Source organism: Lolium rigidum, chromosome 1 (genome assembly GCF_022539505.1).
Source record: "Lolium rigidum isolate FL_2022 chromosome 1, APGP_CSIRO_Lrig_0.1, whole genome shotgun sequence".
Lineage (NCBI taxonomy): Eukaryota > Viridiplantae > Streptophyta > Magnoliopsida > Poales > Poaceae > Lolium > Lolium rigidum.
Window position 1 is genome coordinate 817,640 of NC_061508.1, and position 18,987 is coordinate 836,626.

Here is an 18,987-nt window from a genome sequence, read left to right on the forward strand (position 1 = left end):
TTTTGTATATATATAAGGTTCGTGTACCTCGAGAATTAGAAAGCCAACCAAGCCGGAGCATCAGCAAAAGACACGCACATCCGTCCTCGATACTCTGAAGCTTTCTCCATGGTGACCACCGGAACGACGCCGCCGGCCAAGATGCGGGCTCTGCAGTACGACACCTGCGGCGAAGGCGCCGCCGGCCTCAAGGTAAAATACGCATCCCGCAGCCAGCAGTTATGTACGGTAGAGCGGGGAGCGGACCAGTTTGCTTGCTACTTTGACCGGCGACATTCGTATGTTTAGGGCTGTGGATGGTATAGCTGGTTAGCTGGTGCGTAAATTAGCCAGCTCAGTGGCTAATTGGTTTGTAAGTGTTTCAGTATTAATCGTTTCTTCGGCACACCCGCTCGGCGGAGATTGTAGTCAGCTCGCACGAATCCTTTCTCAAGATTTGGAGCTCTGGCGCCTTGGCGGCATCCATGGCCCGCATGACAAGGCTAATGCTTTGATCTCTGTTGTAGAGATGGGTTCGCGGCAGATTGCGGGTAGTGTGCATACAGCACGAGTTCAGTGTTTATTGGACAGGTGTCCCAATCTTAGATGATGTATATAGATGTGTGAAGGTATATGGCCCTGATCATGGTCACTTCCTTCAAACATCTCTAGCTGAACCCTAACAAGCATTAGTGGAGCAAAAGATTATGTTTTGCTGCTCCAATGTATACCTTGCCGAATTGCTATAACGCTTAAAGTATCTTTAGTACCACAAAACAACCAAAAACGTAAAAATTCAGGGTTTGCCCAAAAAGACAGATCCCAAATAGATCCCGTATAACGGTCCGACACGGTAAATATTTTTGCCGCAAACCCCAAAAGAATCCTCTCGTACTCTATACATGGATTTGTGCCAAAATTTTAAGGTGAACGGCAAAGATTTGGTGTACCAAAACTTTGGTAAACGCTCGCCAGAGCGGTACTACTTCGACGAAATTCCGCCACGCTACATGTAGTCTGGCCAAATCTAGGTCGTACTCCGACCAAATCGACCTATTCTAGTTGATTTCGATGACAAACGTGGTTGATTCTAACCTATTTCGGCCGATTACGGCGATGTCCATGTGAGACGGAGCTAGTTGGATGGAGCTTGGGGAGAAGCCGGGGCGGCCAACTAGCTAGCACGCACGCTAGCGCGGAACAAGCAACCGACAAGCTAGCAGCAGGCGGTCAGGCACGCACATGCGCGCGGCGGTGGGCGGAAAGGGTGGGGGCACGAGCTCCGTCGGGTGCTTCCCGATCTGCGTTTGTCGGAGGAAGAAGATGATCGAATATTCCGGGTATATTATTTTTTAGTATTCGAGGATGCAGGATTTGTTCCGTCACGACACTTTTTGCAAAGAAAAAACTTGATGCAGTTAACCATATACATGTTTGCGGTTTGGCTCTCTAACAGATACCCCATCCGGGCCAAACCCAGATAAGAACGGCTAGTTTGCGGTACCAGGTCTAAAAATGACCCACATAGATGCGGCAACAAAGTCTGGCCCTAGATTTTTTTCCAGCAAACCCTCATCGCGGCTGGATGTGATGGATATACTCAGATACGCGGCTGGAATTTTGTGTTTTCCCCATAGCGGCGAAATTCACCCGCACCTGAACATTCAGCTTGGTGATGTGCAGAAGCCTTGCGCTGCCTCCGCCTCCAGTCCTAGATCCCGCACACTCCGGCCCCACCGTGCCACGGCGAAGCATACCCGCCGCCATTCGTTCCCCGGTTGCTGGAGCTGATATGCGCTTCATATTTCACCCTAAAGTCCTAAACCCTTTAAATTTGACAATGTTGCCAATCGTATTAAACACACTAGAAATTATAATCGGATCAAACCATTTCTCGAGACATACAAGCTGATTGAGGGGAGCGACAAGCATTTGCACCTGCGATAAGATCTTGTCAAGCATCACTAGCAACTACTTGGCCACTAGTTATTTTTTTCCTCATTTAACTCTCAATTTTTGTGAAACTATGTTTTCCCCCATTGGACCATTCATTTATTTGTTTAATTATTTGATTTGAATAATTTTGTAATTTAGATATTGTTGTACTATGTGATGTCGGACCAACAATAAATTTTATTTATATTGCTATATATTTAGTTTTATTTCATGTATAGGCTGAGATATTATTACATAAACAACAAAACTCAGTTTTGTGGTGCCGCCTGATTCGACGGAATAGATACCGCGTTATATGATTAGACCGGATGGGGTATGTAATATAGATGCTCTTACCGGAGCAAAAAAAATATAGAAGTCGGCCTCCTCTCAAGAGTGGTGTTTTGGTACATGGGAGCATAAAATGCATGTTACACATATTTTGAAAATTTAAGAAAAAATAAAACGAAAAAACTCACATGTACATGTTCACGTGCTACCCACTCACAAAATCGTTTAACGAAAAATCAACTTGCCGTATAGCGTGTGTAAAACAGAAGAAAAAAAATTAATGATAAAAATATGACTTTTTAAAAGATAAATTCTCTCGTTTTTACATAGACCACATAAATATTGGTTTCTTGTAAAACTTGACGAACCGAAGATGTACACGTAGAATTTTTGTCAAAAAAGAAATTAATATTTCAAAATATAATTTTTTGGGACAAGGAGTATATATATGCCGAAACCCGAATTGAATTTCCGGCCTCCTCCTGGATAGGGATTTGGTGCACATGGCCACCAGTGCTCCTCCACTTTCAGATTTTAAATTTTTTTGAAACATCACACTTCTATTTCTCCAAAAATTATGGTGTTAACTATGTAGATAGATATATATAGAAGTCTACGCAAAAAAATTCCGGTAAAAAATACTTTAAATTTTGAGAGATACAAAATAAACAAATTTCTGATAAAAAAAGGTATAATATTTTTAATATTATTATACTACAATTTAATGTTACAAATTTGTCTTCTTTATATTTTCCAAAATACAACGTATTTGTTAACGGGATTTTTTTCATACACTCCTACTATACATATAATATATCTATCTATATGTTTAACACCATAATTTTTAGAGATATGGAAGTGTGAGATTTTAAAAAAATTAAAAATCTAAAATTAGAGGGAACACTCGTGCTAATGTGTCAAAGTCAATAAAAAAATAGCGCGCTAACACAAATAGCGTGGGCTTCAGAAAAACTCTATAGATGCTATAGAGTGCTATTTTTCAAAATAGCATTTAACAAAAAAAATGAAAATTCATGATTTCAGCATATATATAATAATAGATATAGCACCCTGCAGCTACAAAATCTCGGATATGATATTTTGCAGCCAAACATCAACCAGAGATAGTTCACATAGTCCATAACTTGATATGACATAGTCTCAAAATCACAAACCATAGTTCACATTCACATTGTCCTGAACTAGAAGGATTGAAAGAGGGGAACAGAGACACGAGGTGAAGGCGTGAAGGTGAAGCTAGGCGTGGCCGTTTACCACCGATTGACAGAGGAGAAGGGGGCGGAGCTGCGCCGTCACGTCTTCGCCTGCCGGGCAGAGCAGGTGACAAGGAGTTGGGGAGTGCGCGATCTAAGTTTCTTAGTCTAGGGTTGCCTGGATTAGGGATTTAGGATACACAAGTGGATCAAAATATGGAATGAGCTACTAAAAAACTACTCTGCAAAATAGCGTGCTATGAGAAATAGCGAATAGCACTAAATAGCGTGAAATAGCGCGTTTTTAGCGCGTGTAGTGTCATAGCGTGCCTAGAATGCATAGCGTAGCGTTCAACTCGTAAATACGCTATAGCGCCGCTATTAGCGTGAAATAGCGTGCTATTTTTTTCGTTGGTCAAAGTACACCTGAGCAAAACTCGAGCCGGGCCGGGTTTCGGACAAAACCCGAAAAAGCCCGAACCTAAAATGTCAAGCCCAACCCGGCACGGCCCGATGTTCAGGCTCAAAAATCAAGCCCGAATATGGTCCGAAATGCAAGCCCGACTCGGCCTAGCCCAGAGCCGTGCTGCCCATGCCCAGCTGTGTGTCAAAGATTAGTCTCAAAAAAAAAACTCTGTGTCAAAGACACTTTTTGGCCTCTTCCTCTCCTATTTTTATTTTACTAGGACATTTGCCCGTGCGTTGCCACGGGATAACAAGAAAAAGACATTAATCGCATAAAAAAGGACATTGATCAGAACAGATGATCGAAACTGAAAAGACCGAGACCGAACCCGAAAAGACCGAGACCAAAATGACCGATAAAGAAATTGGGTAGAAAAAGATATTGGTGGACAAAACAACCGAAGACCGAAACCGAAAAGACCGTGACCGAACCTGAAAAGACCGAGACCAAAATGACCAATAAAGAAATTGGTTAGAAAATTTTATAGACCAAATTTAGTTTGGTCAATTCGGTCATTTCTTCCAAGTAACCTAATAGACTGAATTTTACGTGAGACTATCCCGATCTTTACAATTGTGTGATGTGCGTGAGATGTGATATTCTTGAATGTTGTTCAAACTTCTCTAGGATTGTTACATTTTTGTTTAGATTGTTCAACATTTATTCCCGCCAATTGATAATAATATATGCAATTACAAACATCAAAAATACATCTAAAATATTGCCAACTTCTTACTAAACAATATCTAATATTTATATTGACAACATTGACTATGATGTTCGGTCATGACCGAACCCGAACCCGAATTATTGGGTACCCGAATTTGTCGGGTAGTAAAACAAGCAAGTATATTTCGGTCTTCATTTTTTTATGACGAACTCAAAATAGACCGAAATACGAAAACCGAATTGTCGATCATGACCGAATGCCCACCCCTAAGGGATAAGGAGGCGATGTTGTGCAGTAGATGAACAGATTCCTTCCTAATTTTGCATACGTTTTGGGTTATTTGAAATAATGAAAACATACGTCTAAATTTTGAAAAAACAATTGTGAGTACCGGCTGCAAGCTTTTTTTTTGGAACAAACACATGGCCTTTATGATTCATCGTACGAAAATGTATGTGTGTTGCTACGGGTCTAAATCCTGAGCCTGACTTTTTCTTCCTACCCTTCACGCCCATTCAAAAATGGGTCTAAATCCCAAGCCTGACTTCGCATATTGTAATATTTTCTCTAAACTCTTTGAAAATGCCTTATTCATGTATTTAAAACTAATAGTAATAAATATTCTAATCCACTGCAAAGATAAATCTAATGAAAAGGCTTTAATGAAGTACAAGAAGAATTTCATGTTGACACATATTATCAACCAGAGGCAGGCATATTGTATGGCACAAAAATAGCAAACAGTAGTAATGAAACTATATATTACCTCTGTTTTGAAATGTATGCCTTTTTAGGAATCCAGCTTCCTAAAAGGTTTACATTTCAAAACGGAGGTAGTATAGTGCTTACTGATGTAGTATGACGGCAGCACCGGAGGCCGCGCCGGCAGCCACCCCAGCTCTCCCCCCAACCTCCTGGCAGCACCGGAGGCCACACCAGCAGTTCATCCCCAATATCTCGGCTGCATAGGTCGATAAGGAGAGCTCTAGCAACTCATCCCCAACCACCCAGGCTATGCATCGCCTTTCTGATCAACGACATCACCTTCTTGCCGCCTCCTAGCGAGCCGTGATCTCCAGCAAGCACCACCACGGTGACCTATATCTCAAATAGCAGTAAAATGACCTAGCTTCCCTAGCAGCAACTCAAAATCGTCAGCAAAAATTGCACAATCATTCTTTGACTTCAACTCTGCACACCTTGAAGCCAAACCATCAACACCTTGGCACCAGGATTCATTGTTGGATCAGGGCAACGAAATCAAACCCTTTTGGGCAAGACAACATAAATCAAGTAAAAAAAATAGAATGGTAGAACTGGCTTGTTGACTAAAACAACATTAGGAATCGAAGATTTTCAGATCATTGAATGCATAACTTGTCAACCTTAATACCAAGCATGATATTCTGGTCCTTCAAGTAGTCAACAAATGTCTTGCCATCTGTAGTTCACTGGTAAAGAATCTCCTCATCAATTGCTAGGATCCCACGCCCAGAGGAAGCAACAGTGCTGCAAGTGGTGAAGATTTAGATTTGCAGTCATAGACCCAAAAAAAGGCATGGTTCATTTTCATGACGACATAGTATCACCCGTTGGCAGATGAACAGAAACAGAAACATTTGCCCAAATGCATGTTAGAGTTCTAGAATTTACCATATACTGGACAGTATGCAGAAGTCTTAGTACGATGGACAAGTCAAGAAAAAGAAAAGCAAGAATTATTACAAAATAAAGTTTCAGTGTTGCACTAAATAACTTCAGCATAAGTTCAGTAATAAAGGTTTCGAAATTCCTTTCCTACGGTACAAAACCTCTTCAAGCACAATGAATTGCAGGCCTTACTATTTTCAGAGATACGGCAGTACTAACAGTGATACTGCAGTAGTTTTAGACCTTGTTATTTTCAGATAGCAACAACAATACTCCATTTACTTTCAATACAGTAAACCTTGATTTTATTCTACCACCAAATATATATCTCAGGTTGTAAAATTGCAGGCTGAACTACTAAAAATGCAGGGAGTACTAAAAAATGGCTACAGTAAAAAACAAGTATATAACTGAACCTGCTTCAAAAATTGTGGAAGCATGGCTCATAGTTACTGCTCAAGCAGTTGCCTTCCACTTGATTCAATGGCTACACCATTGGAAGCTGCATCCCAAAGAAAATCAGTCAATGAATTCTTGAAACGAGGATTAAATATTATTGAGTTAAATAAGTGCAGAGAACAAGCATAGAGTAAAAGTAATTGTAGGCTGGCATAACTGAATAATGAAAATCAACCATGACAAGACAAGTACAGACAACAAAAATGTTACTCCATTCCGAAAAAGATTTTTCTGTCATGGGAACATATTTGCAGTTTAATCTTAAGGTCCAATGGTATTTCACAATCTAATAGAGAAATTTTTATGAAAAATGAGAATGGGTTCAGTAAGTATGTTAGCAGTAAAGTAGTGTAACTTTATTCCACAAAAGAGGGCTGCTCTAGCTTTATTGCTGGTTCGAATAGCGATTAGCTTGAATAAATATGCATGGTTTCTTTTGCTAAATAGGTGTAGTACTGGAGATGAAATTGCTGATACATACGTCGAACTCTTCTTCTTGAGCTTCTCCTGCTACTCCTGGTCCTCCGCCGCGTAACACCAATCTAATGAAGCAGTCAGCAGGACGCGTCAATCATAATACCACACAAAGGGAAAAGACGGAGGGAATTTGGGAAGCAGCATAGCACTGAGAATGGAATCGGAACCGTACCAGATCGACCACCTTGAAGACAGCCTTGTCGTACTTGTCCTTGGCCTCCTCCGACAGCGCCTGCGATAGCAACGAGCTTAGGTTTGTTCCGCGCAACAGATGAGCGAGCAAGCAGAGCAGGCGGCGAGAGGGTGAGAAGAGTACCTTGGAGAATACCTTGGCGGTGCCGATCTGCGTGCCGAAGAACTGCACGACCCATTGGAGGTCGTTTTAGTAGTCCCTGCCGGCCACAACCATGATTGGAGCTTGTCCCTAACGTTGGATCGACAGATCGAGCCCTTACGCAGCAGATACGGCCGCCGGAGGAGCAAAAGATTCCATTTTGATCTCAACCTTCATGCGCAGACGACGCGGCAGATTTGTTGGCCAGCACAGACGACGCAAGCAGGCGAGTTAGTGCCGTCATGTGGCGTGCGAGGGAGAGGGCGCCATCGTCGCGAGAAAGAGTGCACCATCGCGAGGGAGGGAGAGGACGTCGTCGTCGTCGCGAAGGAGGAGTTGGTGCAGCAGGTGGAGTGCGTGGAGTCGGTGGGTCGTGCGTGGAGGGAGGAGCAGAAACAGAAACACATGAAATTTCGTAGCCTCTAAAAAATTGACCAATCACGCTGTAGCGAGATTTGTGGAGGGGCAAAAATTACTAATCAAGGAATTGCTGATTTTGTGGAGGGGCAAAAATCACATTGCATGTAATACGATTGCTTTCCTTATATGTCCGTTTCAGTAGGCTGATTCCTTCTGCAAAAGATCTATCGCGGATTGATTGAAGCCGATTGATTTCTGGATTAAATGCAACGTGATTACATGCAACATGATTGATTTCTGGTTGACTTTTCCTGTTTTGATGGACGGATGGACGACCAAAAAGTTGGAACGGACGAAAGTGGAGAGAATAGGGATTACGTTTAGTCTTTTTAAATAGTAGAGATAGAGATTGGTGAGTGTTTGTTCTTTTTAATAGTGCAGATAGATTTGTGCAAAGGTGATATTCCATTAATGTGGAGATTCCTGATGGTTCCTAAAACGGCCCAGGCTGGTTAATTGCACGAGTTGATATTCTGGAAGAATAGGGAATAGGAATAAGTAGTAGAGATTAATTGATTTTCTTCGGATTTCCTTGGCTGTCCCACCTGTTTGATATTGACTTTCCTTATTTTGGTGGGAGGGACGACCAAAAGGACGACGAAAGTAGGGAGAGAAGGGGGAACACATTCGTTCTTTTCAAGTAGTAGAGATTTGTTGGCCAGCACAGACGACGCAAGCAGGCGAGTTAGTGCCGTCATGTGGCGTGCGAGGGAGAGGGCGCCATCGTCGCGAGAAAGAGTGCACCATCGCGAGGGAGGGAGAGGGCGTCGTCGTCGTCGCGAAGGAGGAGTTGGTGCAGCAGGTGGAGTGCGTGGAGTCGGTGGGTCGTGCGTGGAGGGAGGAGCAGAAACAGAAACACATGAAATTTCGTAGCCTCTAAAAAATTGACCAATCACGCTGTAGCGAGATTTGTGGAGGGGCAAAAATTACTAATCAAGGAATTGCTGATTTTGTGGAGGGGCAAAAATCACATTGCATGTAATAAGATTGCTTTCCTTATATGTCCGTTTCAGTAGGCTGATTCCTTCTACAAAAGATCTATCGCGGATTGATTGAGGCTGATTGATTTCTGGATTAAATGCAACGTGATTACATGCAACATGATTGATTTCTGGTTGACTTTTCCTGTTTTGATGGACGGATGGACGACCAAAAAGTTGGAACGGACGAAAGTGGGGAGAATAGGGATTACGCTTAGTCTTTTTAAGTAGTAGAGATAGAGATTGGTGAGTGTTTGTTCTTTTTAATAGTGTAGATAGATTTGTGCAAAGGTGATATTCCATTAATGTGGAGATTCCTGATGGTTCCTAAAACGGCCCAGGCTGATTAATTGCACGAGTTGATATTCTGGAAGAATAGGGAATAGGAATAAGTAGTAGAGATTGATTGATTTTCTTCGGATTTCCTTGGCTGTCCCACCTGTTTGATATTGACTTTCCTTATTTTGGTGGGAGGGATGACCAAAAGGACGACGAAAGTAGGGAGAGAAAGGGGAACACATTCGTTCTTTTCAAGTAGTAGAGATAGAGACTCGGTCGCGACCACCGCTAAACAAGAATATTCCGCCTCGCGTTCAAACTTTCGCCACTGCGCCGCCTATTTCCGCGGTCGTTCACTCCGGCGACCACCTATCGCGCCGCCACTGCCTTTCCCGGCCTCCCTCGGCCCTCCCTCGCCGGGAGACCTTGCCTCTGCCGCCGACCGCCCAGTTGCTCGCCGAAAAATCTCGAATCCGCGCGGAAAATCTTGAGTTCTCGCCGACAGAGGTTGCGGTGCTCGATTTCGTGCTCTCGAGCGCATTCGAGCACCGTATAAAGGCGGAATATTCTTCAGTGGGAGGCGACGTTCCCGTCGACAGCGAGGCGCCTGTGGTGACTTCGTCAATCTCAAGATCCGTCGGATCAGTTCTTCGATGCAGTATCTTGAACGTGCTCATAGGGGTAGGGTGTGCGTGCGTGCGTTCATAGGGGTGAGTGTGTGCGCGTACTTATGAGCGCCGTACTGTGAGTCCGTGGCGTGGGCGCGCGCTTGGCCTTGGTAGCCCGCAAAATCCTGCGGATCGAGGTGCCGTCCGCTCGCCTCCATAAGGAGCCTCGCCTCGGTGACGGCGGCGTCGGGGCCGGCCGATTCCGGTCTCGATTGGAAGGCGAGGTGCGGGCGTGCGGTGTAGACTCGAGGACGAGGGCGTAGGAGCAGAGGTAGAGGAGGCGGCCGTGGTGCTAGCTCCCGATTCCGGTCCCAGCGGGGCTGATGTTGTTCTCATTTTTGGGGGCGCTCGGTTGCTTGCACTTGCAGGGCTGGTGTTGATGCTGGGCGAGGGAGTCGGCCGTCCGAAGGACATTGTGAAGGCGGCGAGAGCGGACGAGCAGATGGAGGTCTGCAGGTCCGGTGACGTGCTCTGTTCCGCTTCTCATAAGAAATTGCCGTGCTCTGTTTGGTTTCTCATAAGAAATTGCCGTGTCCCATATTGATTTGTCGTGTCTTGGTTGCCGTGCATAATAATTTACAACATAGGCAGAGAGAAATTTTTGCTCTGCTGTTTGTAGAAGATAGCTCTGCTGTTTGTATAATTTACAACATAGACAGAGAGAAATTCACGAAAACGAGCTGATGGAGCTCTGGTGTTTGTAGAAGATAGAGAGAGGTATTCCGGGTGATATAGAAGATAGGCAGAGAGAAATTTGGCTAGCGAGAGAGATGGGCACCATCGTCGTCGCGGCAATGTATGAGCCAATTATAAGTTTTGTGGAGTTAAGTTTAGGGGATTTGCTAGAAACGACTAAAGTTTAGAGGAACAAATATAGTAAGTTAAGGGATATGGAGGCTTTTACTCCTCTAAAATATAGGAGTTCGGCTAGAGATGCTCTTAGGTGTTGCGACTCTTATCGCCAAGAAGGTTGCTTCCGGTTGTTCAATGTGCTTTCTTGTAAGGTTTTAGTGAATAATTAATAAATAAATGTTGTGTGCATCATTTTGATGCAGAGGCCGGTACAAACCTCTATTTCGAAAAAGAAAAAAATGACCCTGCCTTCATGATTTAATCTTGAGGATAGCATCGGCATCAATCAGAAAGAAGGTATCACGGATCAACTGTTCCGCCATCTTCCTTGATCATCAAACAATTCAGACACTCAATTTATACGAAGATATTCTTTGGGTGAGAACCTTACCATTCGAAATTCTGGGCAGCCAGCTATCCCGCCAAATCCGAATGCTTTAACCGTTCTCTACGAGCCACAGTAGGCCCTTTTTCAACAGTTCGAGTCCATAGGAGAAGGCCTTCCAAGTGGAGGACGGGTTCCCGGTGAAATTAGTTAAGTAGAAGTAGAACCCTTTAAAAAATGTTAAATAATTGCCACACTCCTGGTGTTAGATGCTTGAAAAGGCACTGGAGATACTTTTTGTGTTCCAACTCCACAGTCAACACTCCTATCCTAATAACATTCAGATGATGAATTCAATCGTGTCATCATGTAAGTATTGACATATGAGTCAACTGTAAATTAGTTAAAATAGTTGGCACATGCCTGGTGTTAGATGCTTGGAAAAACATACTGGAGATAGTTTCTGTGTCCTGACTCCCGGGTCAGCACTCCTAAATCCTAATCATATTAAGATGCAAAGTCAGGTATGTGAGTGCTGACTTGCCAGGTATGTGAGTGCTGACTTGCCAGTGAATTGGTTGACCCGGCATTCCTTTTCCTTTTGCGACACAGTCGGGTTGCAGATGCCGTTTGCCACTTAACAAGATTTCCCTCTTTTTGCTTTGAGAGAAATATGTCAACTATGGAGTTTGTTTTATGAAAAGAAAAACTGTAAACATCAAGATGTCCACTTTCAAGAAAACGAACCTGTATCTATTACAAACCTATATTAAACTTCTAATTTTGAAATCTCTCTAATGCAGCATGTGGAAGTTCCCGTTCCTTCAGCAAAGAAGAATGAGGTACTGTTGAAACTGCAAGCAGCAACCGTCAATCCAGTTGACTGGAAGATACAGAAAGGGGACATGAGGCCTCTGCTACCTCGTAGATTGCCTTTTATCCCAGGTAACTGTCTTCATACATAGTGTCACTGTGTGAATGTTACCTGTTTTGTGTCAATCATATATTTTGTTTGCGGTTTACTATATAGAGAGCAAAATTGCACCGATAGAACATTACCTGATTGTGTCTGTATTCAGTTTTAGCTGTCAGTGCTTCTCCTATGTTAGCTATTCGTCATGTCTAATTGGCAGATCGTGGATACGAGTATGTTATTTGGTTCGTCTTAATAATGTTTTGCTGGTCGGTATCTGAACAAATTTCTCCTATGTTCCAACTGGCAATACTGATGCTCTAAGTTTAGAGCACATAAATTCCTTCTCGTTGTAAAATGGTTCACATGAGCATATATTTTCAGTATCGAGATAAGTTTAGAGCACATAATTTTCTTTCTCATTATACGGCTGTTCCCAACCATGCCATCCAACATAGAATGGCCATAAATATTAGCTTTCCTTCCACATATTTACGAGTGGAGTTTTGGTACACATGGACCCTAGTGAACCCTTTCAAAAAAATTGTATCCAAAAACTTCTAAAAAAGAATCAGGATGTAGCTAGTGAAGTATACCACAAACTTGCAAACTGTCAATTGGAAATAATGTATATTTTAAGCTACACAAAAATGACAAAAGTGTGAATCTTAGTATCACATTTTCAAATCTCCAAGAAAAATATCGGATTTTGTCATTTTCGTGTAGCCCATAATAAAAAGAATTTTGCATTGTCATTTGGCATGCTTGTTGCATATATCATTGACATAGTCCAGAATTGTTTTCAAAAAAAATTGAACCTTATAAATATGATTTTTGATATTTTTCAATATATAAAGGGATCACAGGAGCTCATGTGCCGGAAGAACTTTTGGCATATCCACGGTGTCTCTTACCTGATATCCAGAATATGTACTTGTTACTTTTTTCGGTAAAGGGCGTTTTATCACTCGAAAGATTGTATCACGATGATACAATTCATTAGAGCTTACACCCGGACTCTGCGTAGTTAGTATACACACAGCTGCAAATATCCAACAAAAAGATTTTTAAAAAGCCGATACAAAGCTCAAAAGGCTATCAAAGCACGCCTAAGGTTTTGCTGAAGGACCAATCCGTAGATCACGCCGCCAACAATGTGGGATAAAAATATCTCTCGCCGTGCTTGTTACTAGATTCATGAAACAACTTGCTAACAGCTTCATCTCTACTTCTCCTTTTTCCTGCAGTGACCGACGTCGCAGGAGAAGTTGTTGATGTTGGTCCTGGAGTGAAAGATCTCGCAGCAGGAGATCAAGTTGTTGCCATGTTGAACTCTCTTGTAAGTGAACTTTGTTCCTGGCAACATCTTTCTATGTTTGTCATCTTCACACAAGAAGCTGATGTCAGAGTCTTTCGGATTTATTTTACAGTAAGCTCATCCATGCAAACATTATCTTGGCTGTTACAGAATGGAGGTGGACTAGCTGAGTACGTTGTAGCACCCGCAAACATGACTGTCAAAAGGCCATCTGCGGTATCTGCAGCTGAGGGTGCTGGCATTCCCATTGCTGCTGGCAGTGCGCTCAAGTCACTGAGATCCATTGGTGCCAAGTTTGATGGCACCAGCAAGCCTTTAAACGTGTTGATCACCGCCGCCTCGGGTGGCGTTGGCTTGTACGCTGTGCAGCTTGCGAAGCTGGCGAACCTCCACGTCACGGCCACCTGCGGCGCCGGGAACATGGATCTTGTGAGGAGCTTGGGCGCAGACGAGGTGATGGACTACAAGACCCCAGAGGGTGCTAGCCTGCAGAGCCCCTCCGGCAAGAAGTACGATGGCGTGGTTCACTGCACCGTCGGCGTCAGCTGGTCGACGTTCAGGCCATTGCTGAGCAGCCGCGGGAGAGTGATCGACTTAACCCCTAACTTATCTGCCATCCTCGCCTCTGGCCTCCACAAGGTCACATTCGCAAAGAAGCGCGTTGTGCCCCTCTTTCTGCGGCTCAACAAGGCAGACCTGGAGTTCTTGGTCGGGTTGCTGGAGGAGGGCAAGCTGAAGACGGTGATCGACTCGAGGTTCCCGCTGAGCGAGGCGAGCAAGGCATGGCAGACCAGCATCGATGGCCACCCCACTGGCAAGATCGTCGTTGAGATGGAGAGCTGATCGTCGTCACTGCTGCTATTACCAACGGACTTCCATAGACGGTGGAGAGAAATAGTCAGTAAACATATAGACTAGTCATTTCTGCGTTTGTTTTATTCTGATGATGTTCTTGATGTTCGTTTTTCTTCAGCTTGTGCTTAAGAGTCTTGAGAGTGTGAGTTGCAAAAATATATCGATTAGATGTAAATCAGTAAAATGGTACAGTTGTGCTGTCAAGAATATAGTTTGCTCATGCTTTGTGGATTATGCAAGTGTAAATAATATCTGCCAGAATATAAATCCTTATAATTGGTTTCTCTATCCGGACAGTAGGCGAGAACCACTGACCTCCTGTAGAATAACAACCCTGCTGAACAGTATGGTGTATAAATAAGCTGTCCACCGCTACTCGCTGCCTCTCCTGCAGTAGGTTGAACAAAATTAGGACGTTAACAGTAACTGATAAGTAGAGCACAACTGCGAAGCACAAGACAATGGACGGTGATACCATGATAGGTTCTCATACTAATTTCAGCAACTTAAAACGATTATTCCACAACAGTCAACAAAAACTGTACCTATGGGCACAGCAAATCAACCAGAGCACTGAAATACTAGGTACATGATCCTAACAGGTTACTTACTACCTGTACTTGATTTTTTTCTGGCAAAAAATAGCCAGGGCACCTAGTTTCAATACGGTAAATAAAGTATAACACATCAGCTCATAAAAAAAACTGGCAAAACTTACTATGACTGCATCTGAATAGATGTACTCCCTCCGTCCCACAAAAAATTATATTAGATTTTTGTTAAAATTTAGATGTATCTAGACACTATCCAATATATAGATACATCCAAATTTATTAGCAGTATTCAAGGAAGATTCTGATGTGAGGGCAAGCAACGATCAGTGGTCATGGAGCTTACACGCCAACTTCTTACAATAAACTCATGTTTGGGGTCCTAATCGTCTCTCTGATATTCAAGAAGCTCTGGAAGAGCAAATGTCTGCATAACCAAAAAAGTGTTTGTTTGGTTATTCCTAGTGGACAGACCGGGACATGATGGATCGTTGCCAATGGCACTTGGACTCGGGAGTTTACTGCGCCTATGTGCTCTAGTTCAGAAAGGAAAACAAGAGATCACCTTCTCTATAATTGCACCTTTGCACGCAGATGTTGGAGGAAAATAGGCATCGCTTTTTCTTCGACTAATGGTATGACAAAGTTATGTTTGAGCAGGCAAAGCAAAGTTTCAATGGTCCTAAATTTTTTGAAGCTGCGACCGGTGCTTTATGGGTGATTTGGAAGCAGAGAAACAATTTGATCTTTGAGAAGGTCCCGCCATCTTTTTAAGCCTGGAGTGCAGTTTTTAAAAAGGATCTTGGTCGGATCATGCATAGAGTTAAACCCAAGCATAAGGAAGACTTAGGCTGATTTACTAATGGTTCAGCAGATACAGGAGTATTTTGATACTAGAGTTTTTTTTTCTACCCTTTTCTGTATCTTGCATCTGTTGCCCCCTGCACCCCTGGGTTGCTTTACTTCCCTTGTACATTCTGCCCCCTAGGATTTGTACATTATATTCTCTTTTAATTTAAAATATACCGTAGAGGCCTTCTTTATGGTTTCCCTGGTAAAAAAAAAGATGGACTATAGGGCGCGCCTTACAGTCAAAAGAAGGGGTGAAAAGTGGCATGTCGCTATGTTCATTGAGGAACACATCCATCCATATGTCAAGAAGTTTTCGCTAAAAAGATTCTTAAGGTCTCATAAAGGGATTCCCAAGGACGAAAGAGAGTTGGTGAAGCTACTGATGTCTATTATGGCAGAACTATATTGGAAACTAGCAAATGGTCCTTATGACAGAAGGATGTAAGAAACTACATGTACACAGTTGGTGCTGCAGCACAAACCAACTAGGACATGTCACTGTTGATTGCCCATTTTGAGTAAATGAAAAGGATGATCCAGATTTCTTCTACAGGGGGTTAAATGGATCTTCTGGGTTGATGGACCAGCTTACAATGATTGTTTGTCATTTGACACCACATATATGATAATATTGTTACAACATGCTATGCGTGTCATTGCTGGCATCAATAGATATGGATAGTCTATTTAACTCGGGTGCGTGTTCCTAAACAACTAGCAGATTTTGTTTGGCTATTTAAGAGATTTATAGAAGCTATGGATGGTGTCCTACTAACAAATTTATAACTGATGAGGAATTCATGATGGACCAGAGGGCCATCTTAGCTACTTTCTCGGATACATGCCACACAGGAATTATAGATGGCACATCATGCAAAATGCGCAGAGTGTGCTTGGTAACGACATGGCTAAGAATGCTCTAAGGCTGGAGTTTAATGAGATTATTGATCACAACATGACAGTTTATGAATTTGAACCAAGGTGGGCAGAGATAATTTTGAAGTATAATGTTGGGGATAATAAACATTTACATGACCTATATGACACAAGGAAGGTGTGTAAATTAAGAAAATCTTTGTATCGTCTCAAGCAAGCTCCCAAACAATGGCATGAGAAGTTTGAAAGAACTTTGACATATGTGGTATTTGTTGCAAATGAAGCTGACAAATGTGTGTACTACCACCATGGTGGGGCGAGAGAGTTGCTCTATGTTTGTATGTGGATGGCATACTAATTTTCGGGACAAGCCTCAAAGTGATTGAGGAAGTCAAATCATTTCTATCTCAGTGTTTCGAGATTAAAGATCTCGGTGAAGTTGATGTTATCTTGAACATCAAGCTACAGAGAGATGAGAACAATGAGATTGCACTTGTGCAATCTCATTATGCCGAGAAGGTGTTGAGCAAATTCGGCTATGGTGATTGCAAATCTTCTCCCACGCCTTATGATGCTAGTGTATTGCTTCGAAAGAATGAGAAGGCAACTATAGATCAATTGAGATACTCTCAAATCATTGGTTCGCTCGTGTATTTAGCATGCGCTATGAGGCCTAGCATCTCGTTTGCGGTGAGAAAACTTCGGTTTGTGGCCAACCCGGGAGATGATCATTGGCATGCTCTTCATAGAGTGATGCGCTACCTAAAGGAAACCATGAGCTATGAAATTCATTATACCGGGTATCCAAGAGTACTTGAAGGCTATAGTGATTCAAATTGGATTTCATATGCTGATGAGATGAAGGCCAAAAGTGGATATGTATTCACTCTTGGAGGTGGCACTATTTTCTGGAAGTCTTGCAAGTAAACCATCTTAACGAGGTTAAAAAATGGAAGCAGAACTCACAACGTTAGACACAACTACTGTCGAAGCGGAATGGTTTCGTGAGCTCTTGACGGACTTGCCTATAGTTGAAAAACCAATACCGTCTCTTCTCATGAACTATGATAATCGAATTGTGATTGTCAAAATAAGCAGTTCTAAGGATAATATGAAGAGTTCAAAACATGTCAAGAGAAGATTGAAGTATGTAAGAAAACTGAAAGCTCTGGAGTTATAGCATTCATTATGTCCAAACAGCTAAGAAACATGATAGACCTTGCATCGAGGGAGATGGTGTGAGACCCACGTGAGTTGCCGAGGGGGTAACCTAACCTATGTGATCGGAAATCCCGTGAATTAGGAGCTGAGAAAACAAACCGGAGCAACTGGGTTGAGAGAAAATTTATACTCCCACTCCGCGGAAGAAGTAAAATTCCCTAATAGTTACTATAAGAACGGTTAACAATGCTTTAATGTGTCTTGTGCGGCTTTTGATGAGCGAAGACACTATCCTACAGGGTGATCTTTAAAGAACACACCTATGTGAGTGACATTGTTGGTCACAGTGCGGGAGATGTGGGTGAATCTCTAGTAAGCTCATGAAAGGCGGAGGAGTATGACTTATAAGATCCACCCGAGGCGAAGGCTAAGGTAGCGTAGTACCGTGCCGGCATTGCGTGAAACTTACTGCACAAGATAACAATTCTAGGCCTAGTCCATTGTACAGTTGTAGCCATGCGTAGCTCCTAGTCTAGGTCGAAGTTCAACTTAACGGTCTCCACTTAAGTGCAAGTATATTAAACATTGATTGTAATTATTGTGACACATGATGTTCCTCTGAGATCTGGTGGGGATTGTTGGATATAGATGGGCTGCAGCCAAGGAAGCAGCCCATATAGCTTATAATTCCTAAAATCTCATGGCCTGTTACGTTGGCAGCGTGGGGAAAACTTTGTGGACAAAAATTTAATCCCACATTGCTAGTTGGGAGAGAGTTGGAATTGTTTATAAGAGTTGTGTTTCTACTCCTTCCAAGTGAGTGAGAAGAGAATGAGCCCTCGCGCACTCCTCCTCCTCTGCCGCCCACCTCGCCTCGCCACGCATCGCACGCACACGCAATTTGTGTTTCATCTCACGAGTTCGAGTTCGAAACAGCTTGGGTGGAAGCCTAAATTTTTTGCTTGGTGCACCAATTGAGTTGGGTAAGTCTTGACGTGTTGTCTGCATGTTCGCTCCCTGGGTACGTGTCACGCATGCACAACGGCTCACCTCCCAGGCTATACCAGAAGACATAATAGATCTGGAATACAATTGTTCTTTCTGTCTCTCTCTCGCGATCAAGTTCCTTTTATTGTGCTGCTTTACAGTCTTCCCAATCCCGGCGACTGCGTGCACGGCTGCCCGGGAGAGCAGGCCTCAAAAATCCCGTCCGTCGAAATTCTGCACCGGGAGACGGACGATAAGGTTATTGGAGCGTTTCAGTGCGACTGCACGCTAATGTTCGAGTTCTTCATCGCCGGTTCGTCTTCTTTACTCGATAGATCCGGCTACTCCGAGCACATTATGGGCGACACCAACAACAGCCATGGTGATGCTGCTGCTGGAGCCACCTTTCCGATTGCGATGTACGTGCTCATCCTCTCTTACCTTGCATTGCTACTTGTTCCATGTTCAGATATGA

At 43.1% G+C, this 18,987-nt stretch overlaps 1 protein-coding gene across 1 annotated transcript; it reads left to right on the forward strand.

Annotated features, from left to right (window-relative positions):
• LOC124666098 (chloroplast envelope quinone oxidoreductase homolog) lies at window positions 1-14,289 on the forward strand. The gene is made up of 4 exons (XM_047203453.1): window positions 1-192; window positions 11,803-11,944; window positions 13,160-13,251; window positions 13,381-14,289. The coding sequence occupies exons 1-4, from the start codon at window positions 109-111 to the stop codon at window positions 14,071-14,073; spliced, it is 1,011 nt and encodes a 336-aa protein (XP_047059409.1). The 5' UTR covers window positions 1-108; the 3' UTR covers window positions 14,074-14,289.
• The last annotated feature ends 4,698 nt before the right edge of the window (window positions 14,290-18,987 follow it).

Bases quoted from the DNA above. Each gene is read 5' to 3' on its own strand.
- LOC124666098 (XM_047203453.1), top strand. From the start codon at position 109: ATGGTGACCACCGGAACGACGCCGCCGGCCAAGATGCGGGCTCTGCAG. The intron at 193-11,802 runs GTAAAATACGCA...TCTCTAATGCAG, and splicing joins AAGGCGCCGCCGGCCTCAAG to CATGTGGAAGTTCCCGTTCC. The intron at 11,945-13,159 runs GTAACTGTCTTC...TTTTTCCTGCAG, and splicing joins TAGATTGCCTTTTATCCCAG to TGACCGACGTCGCAGGAGAA.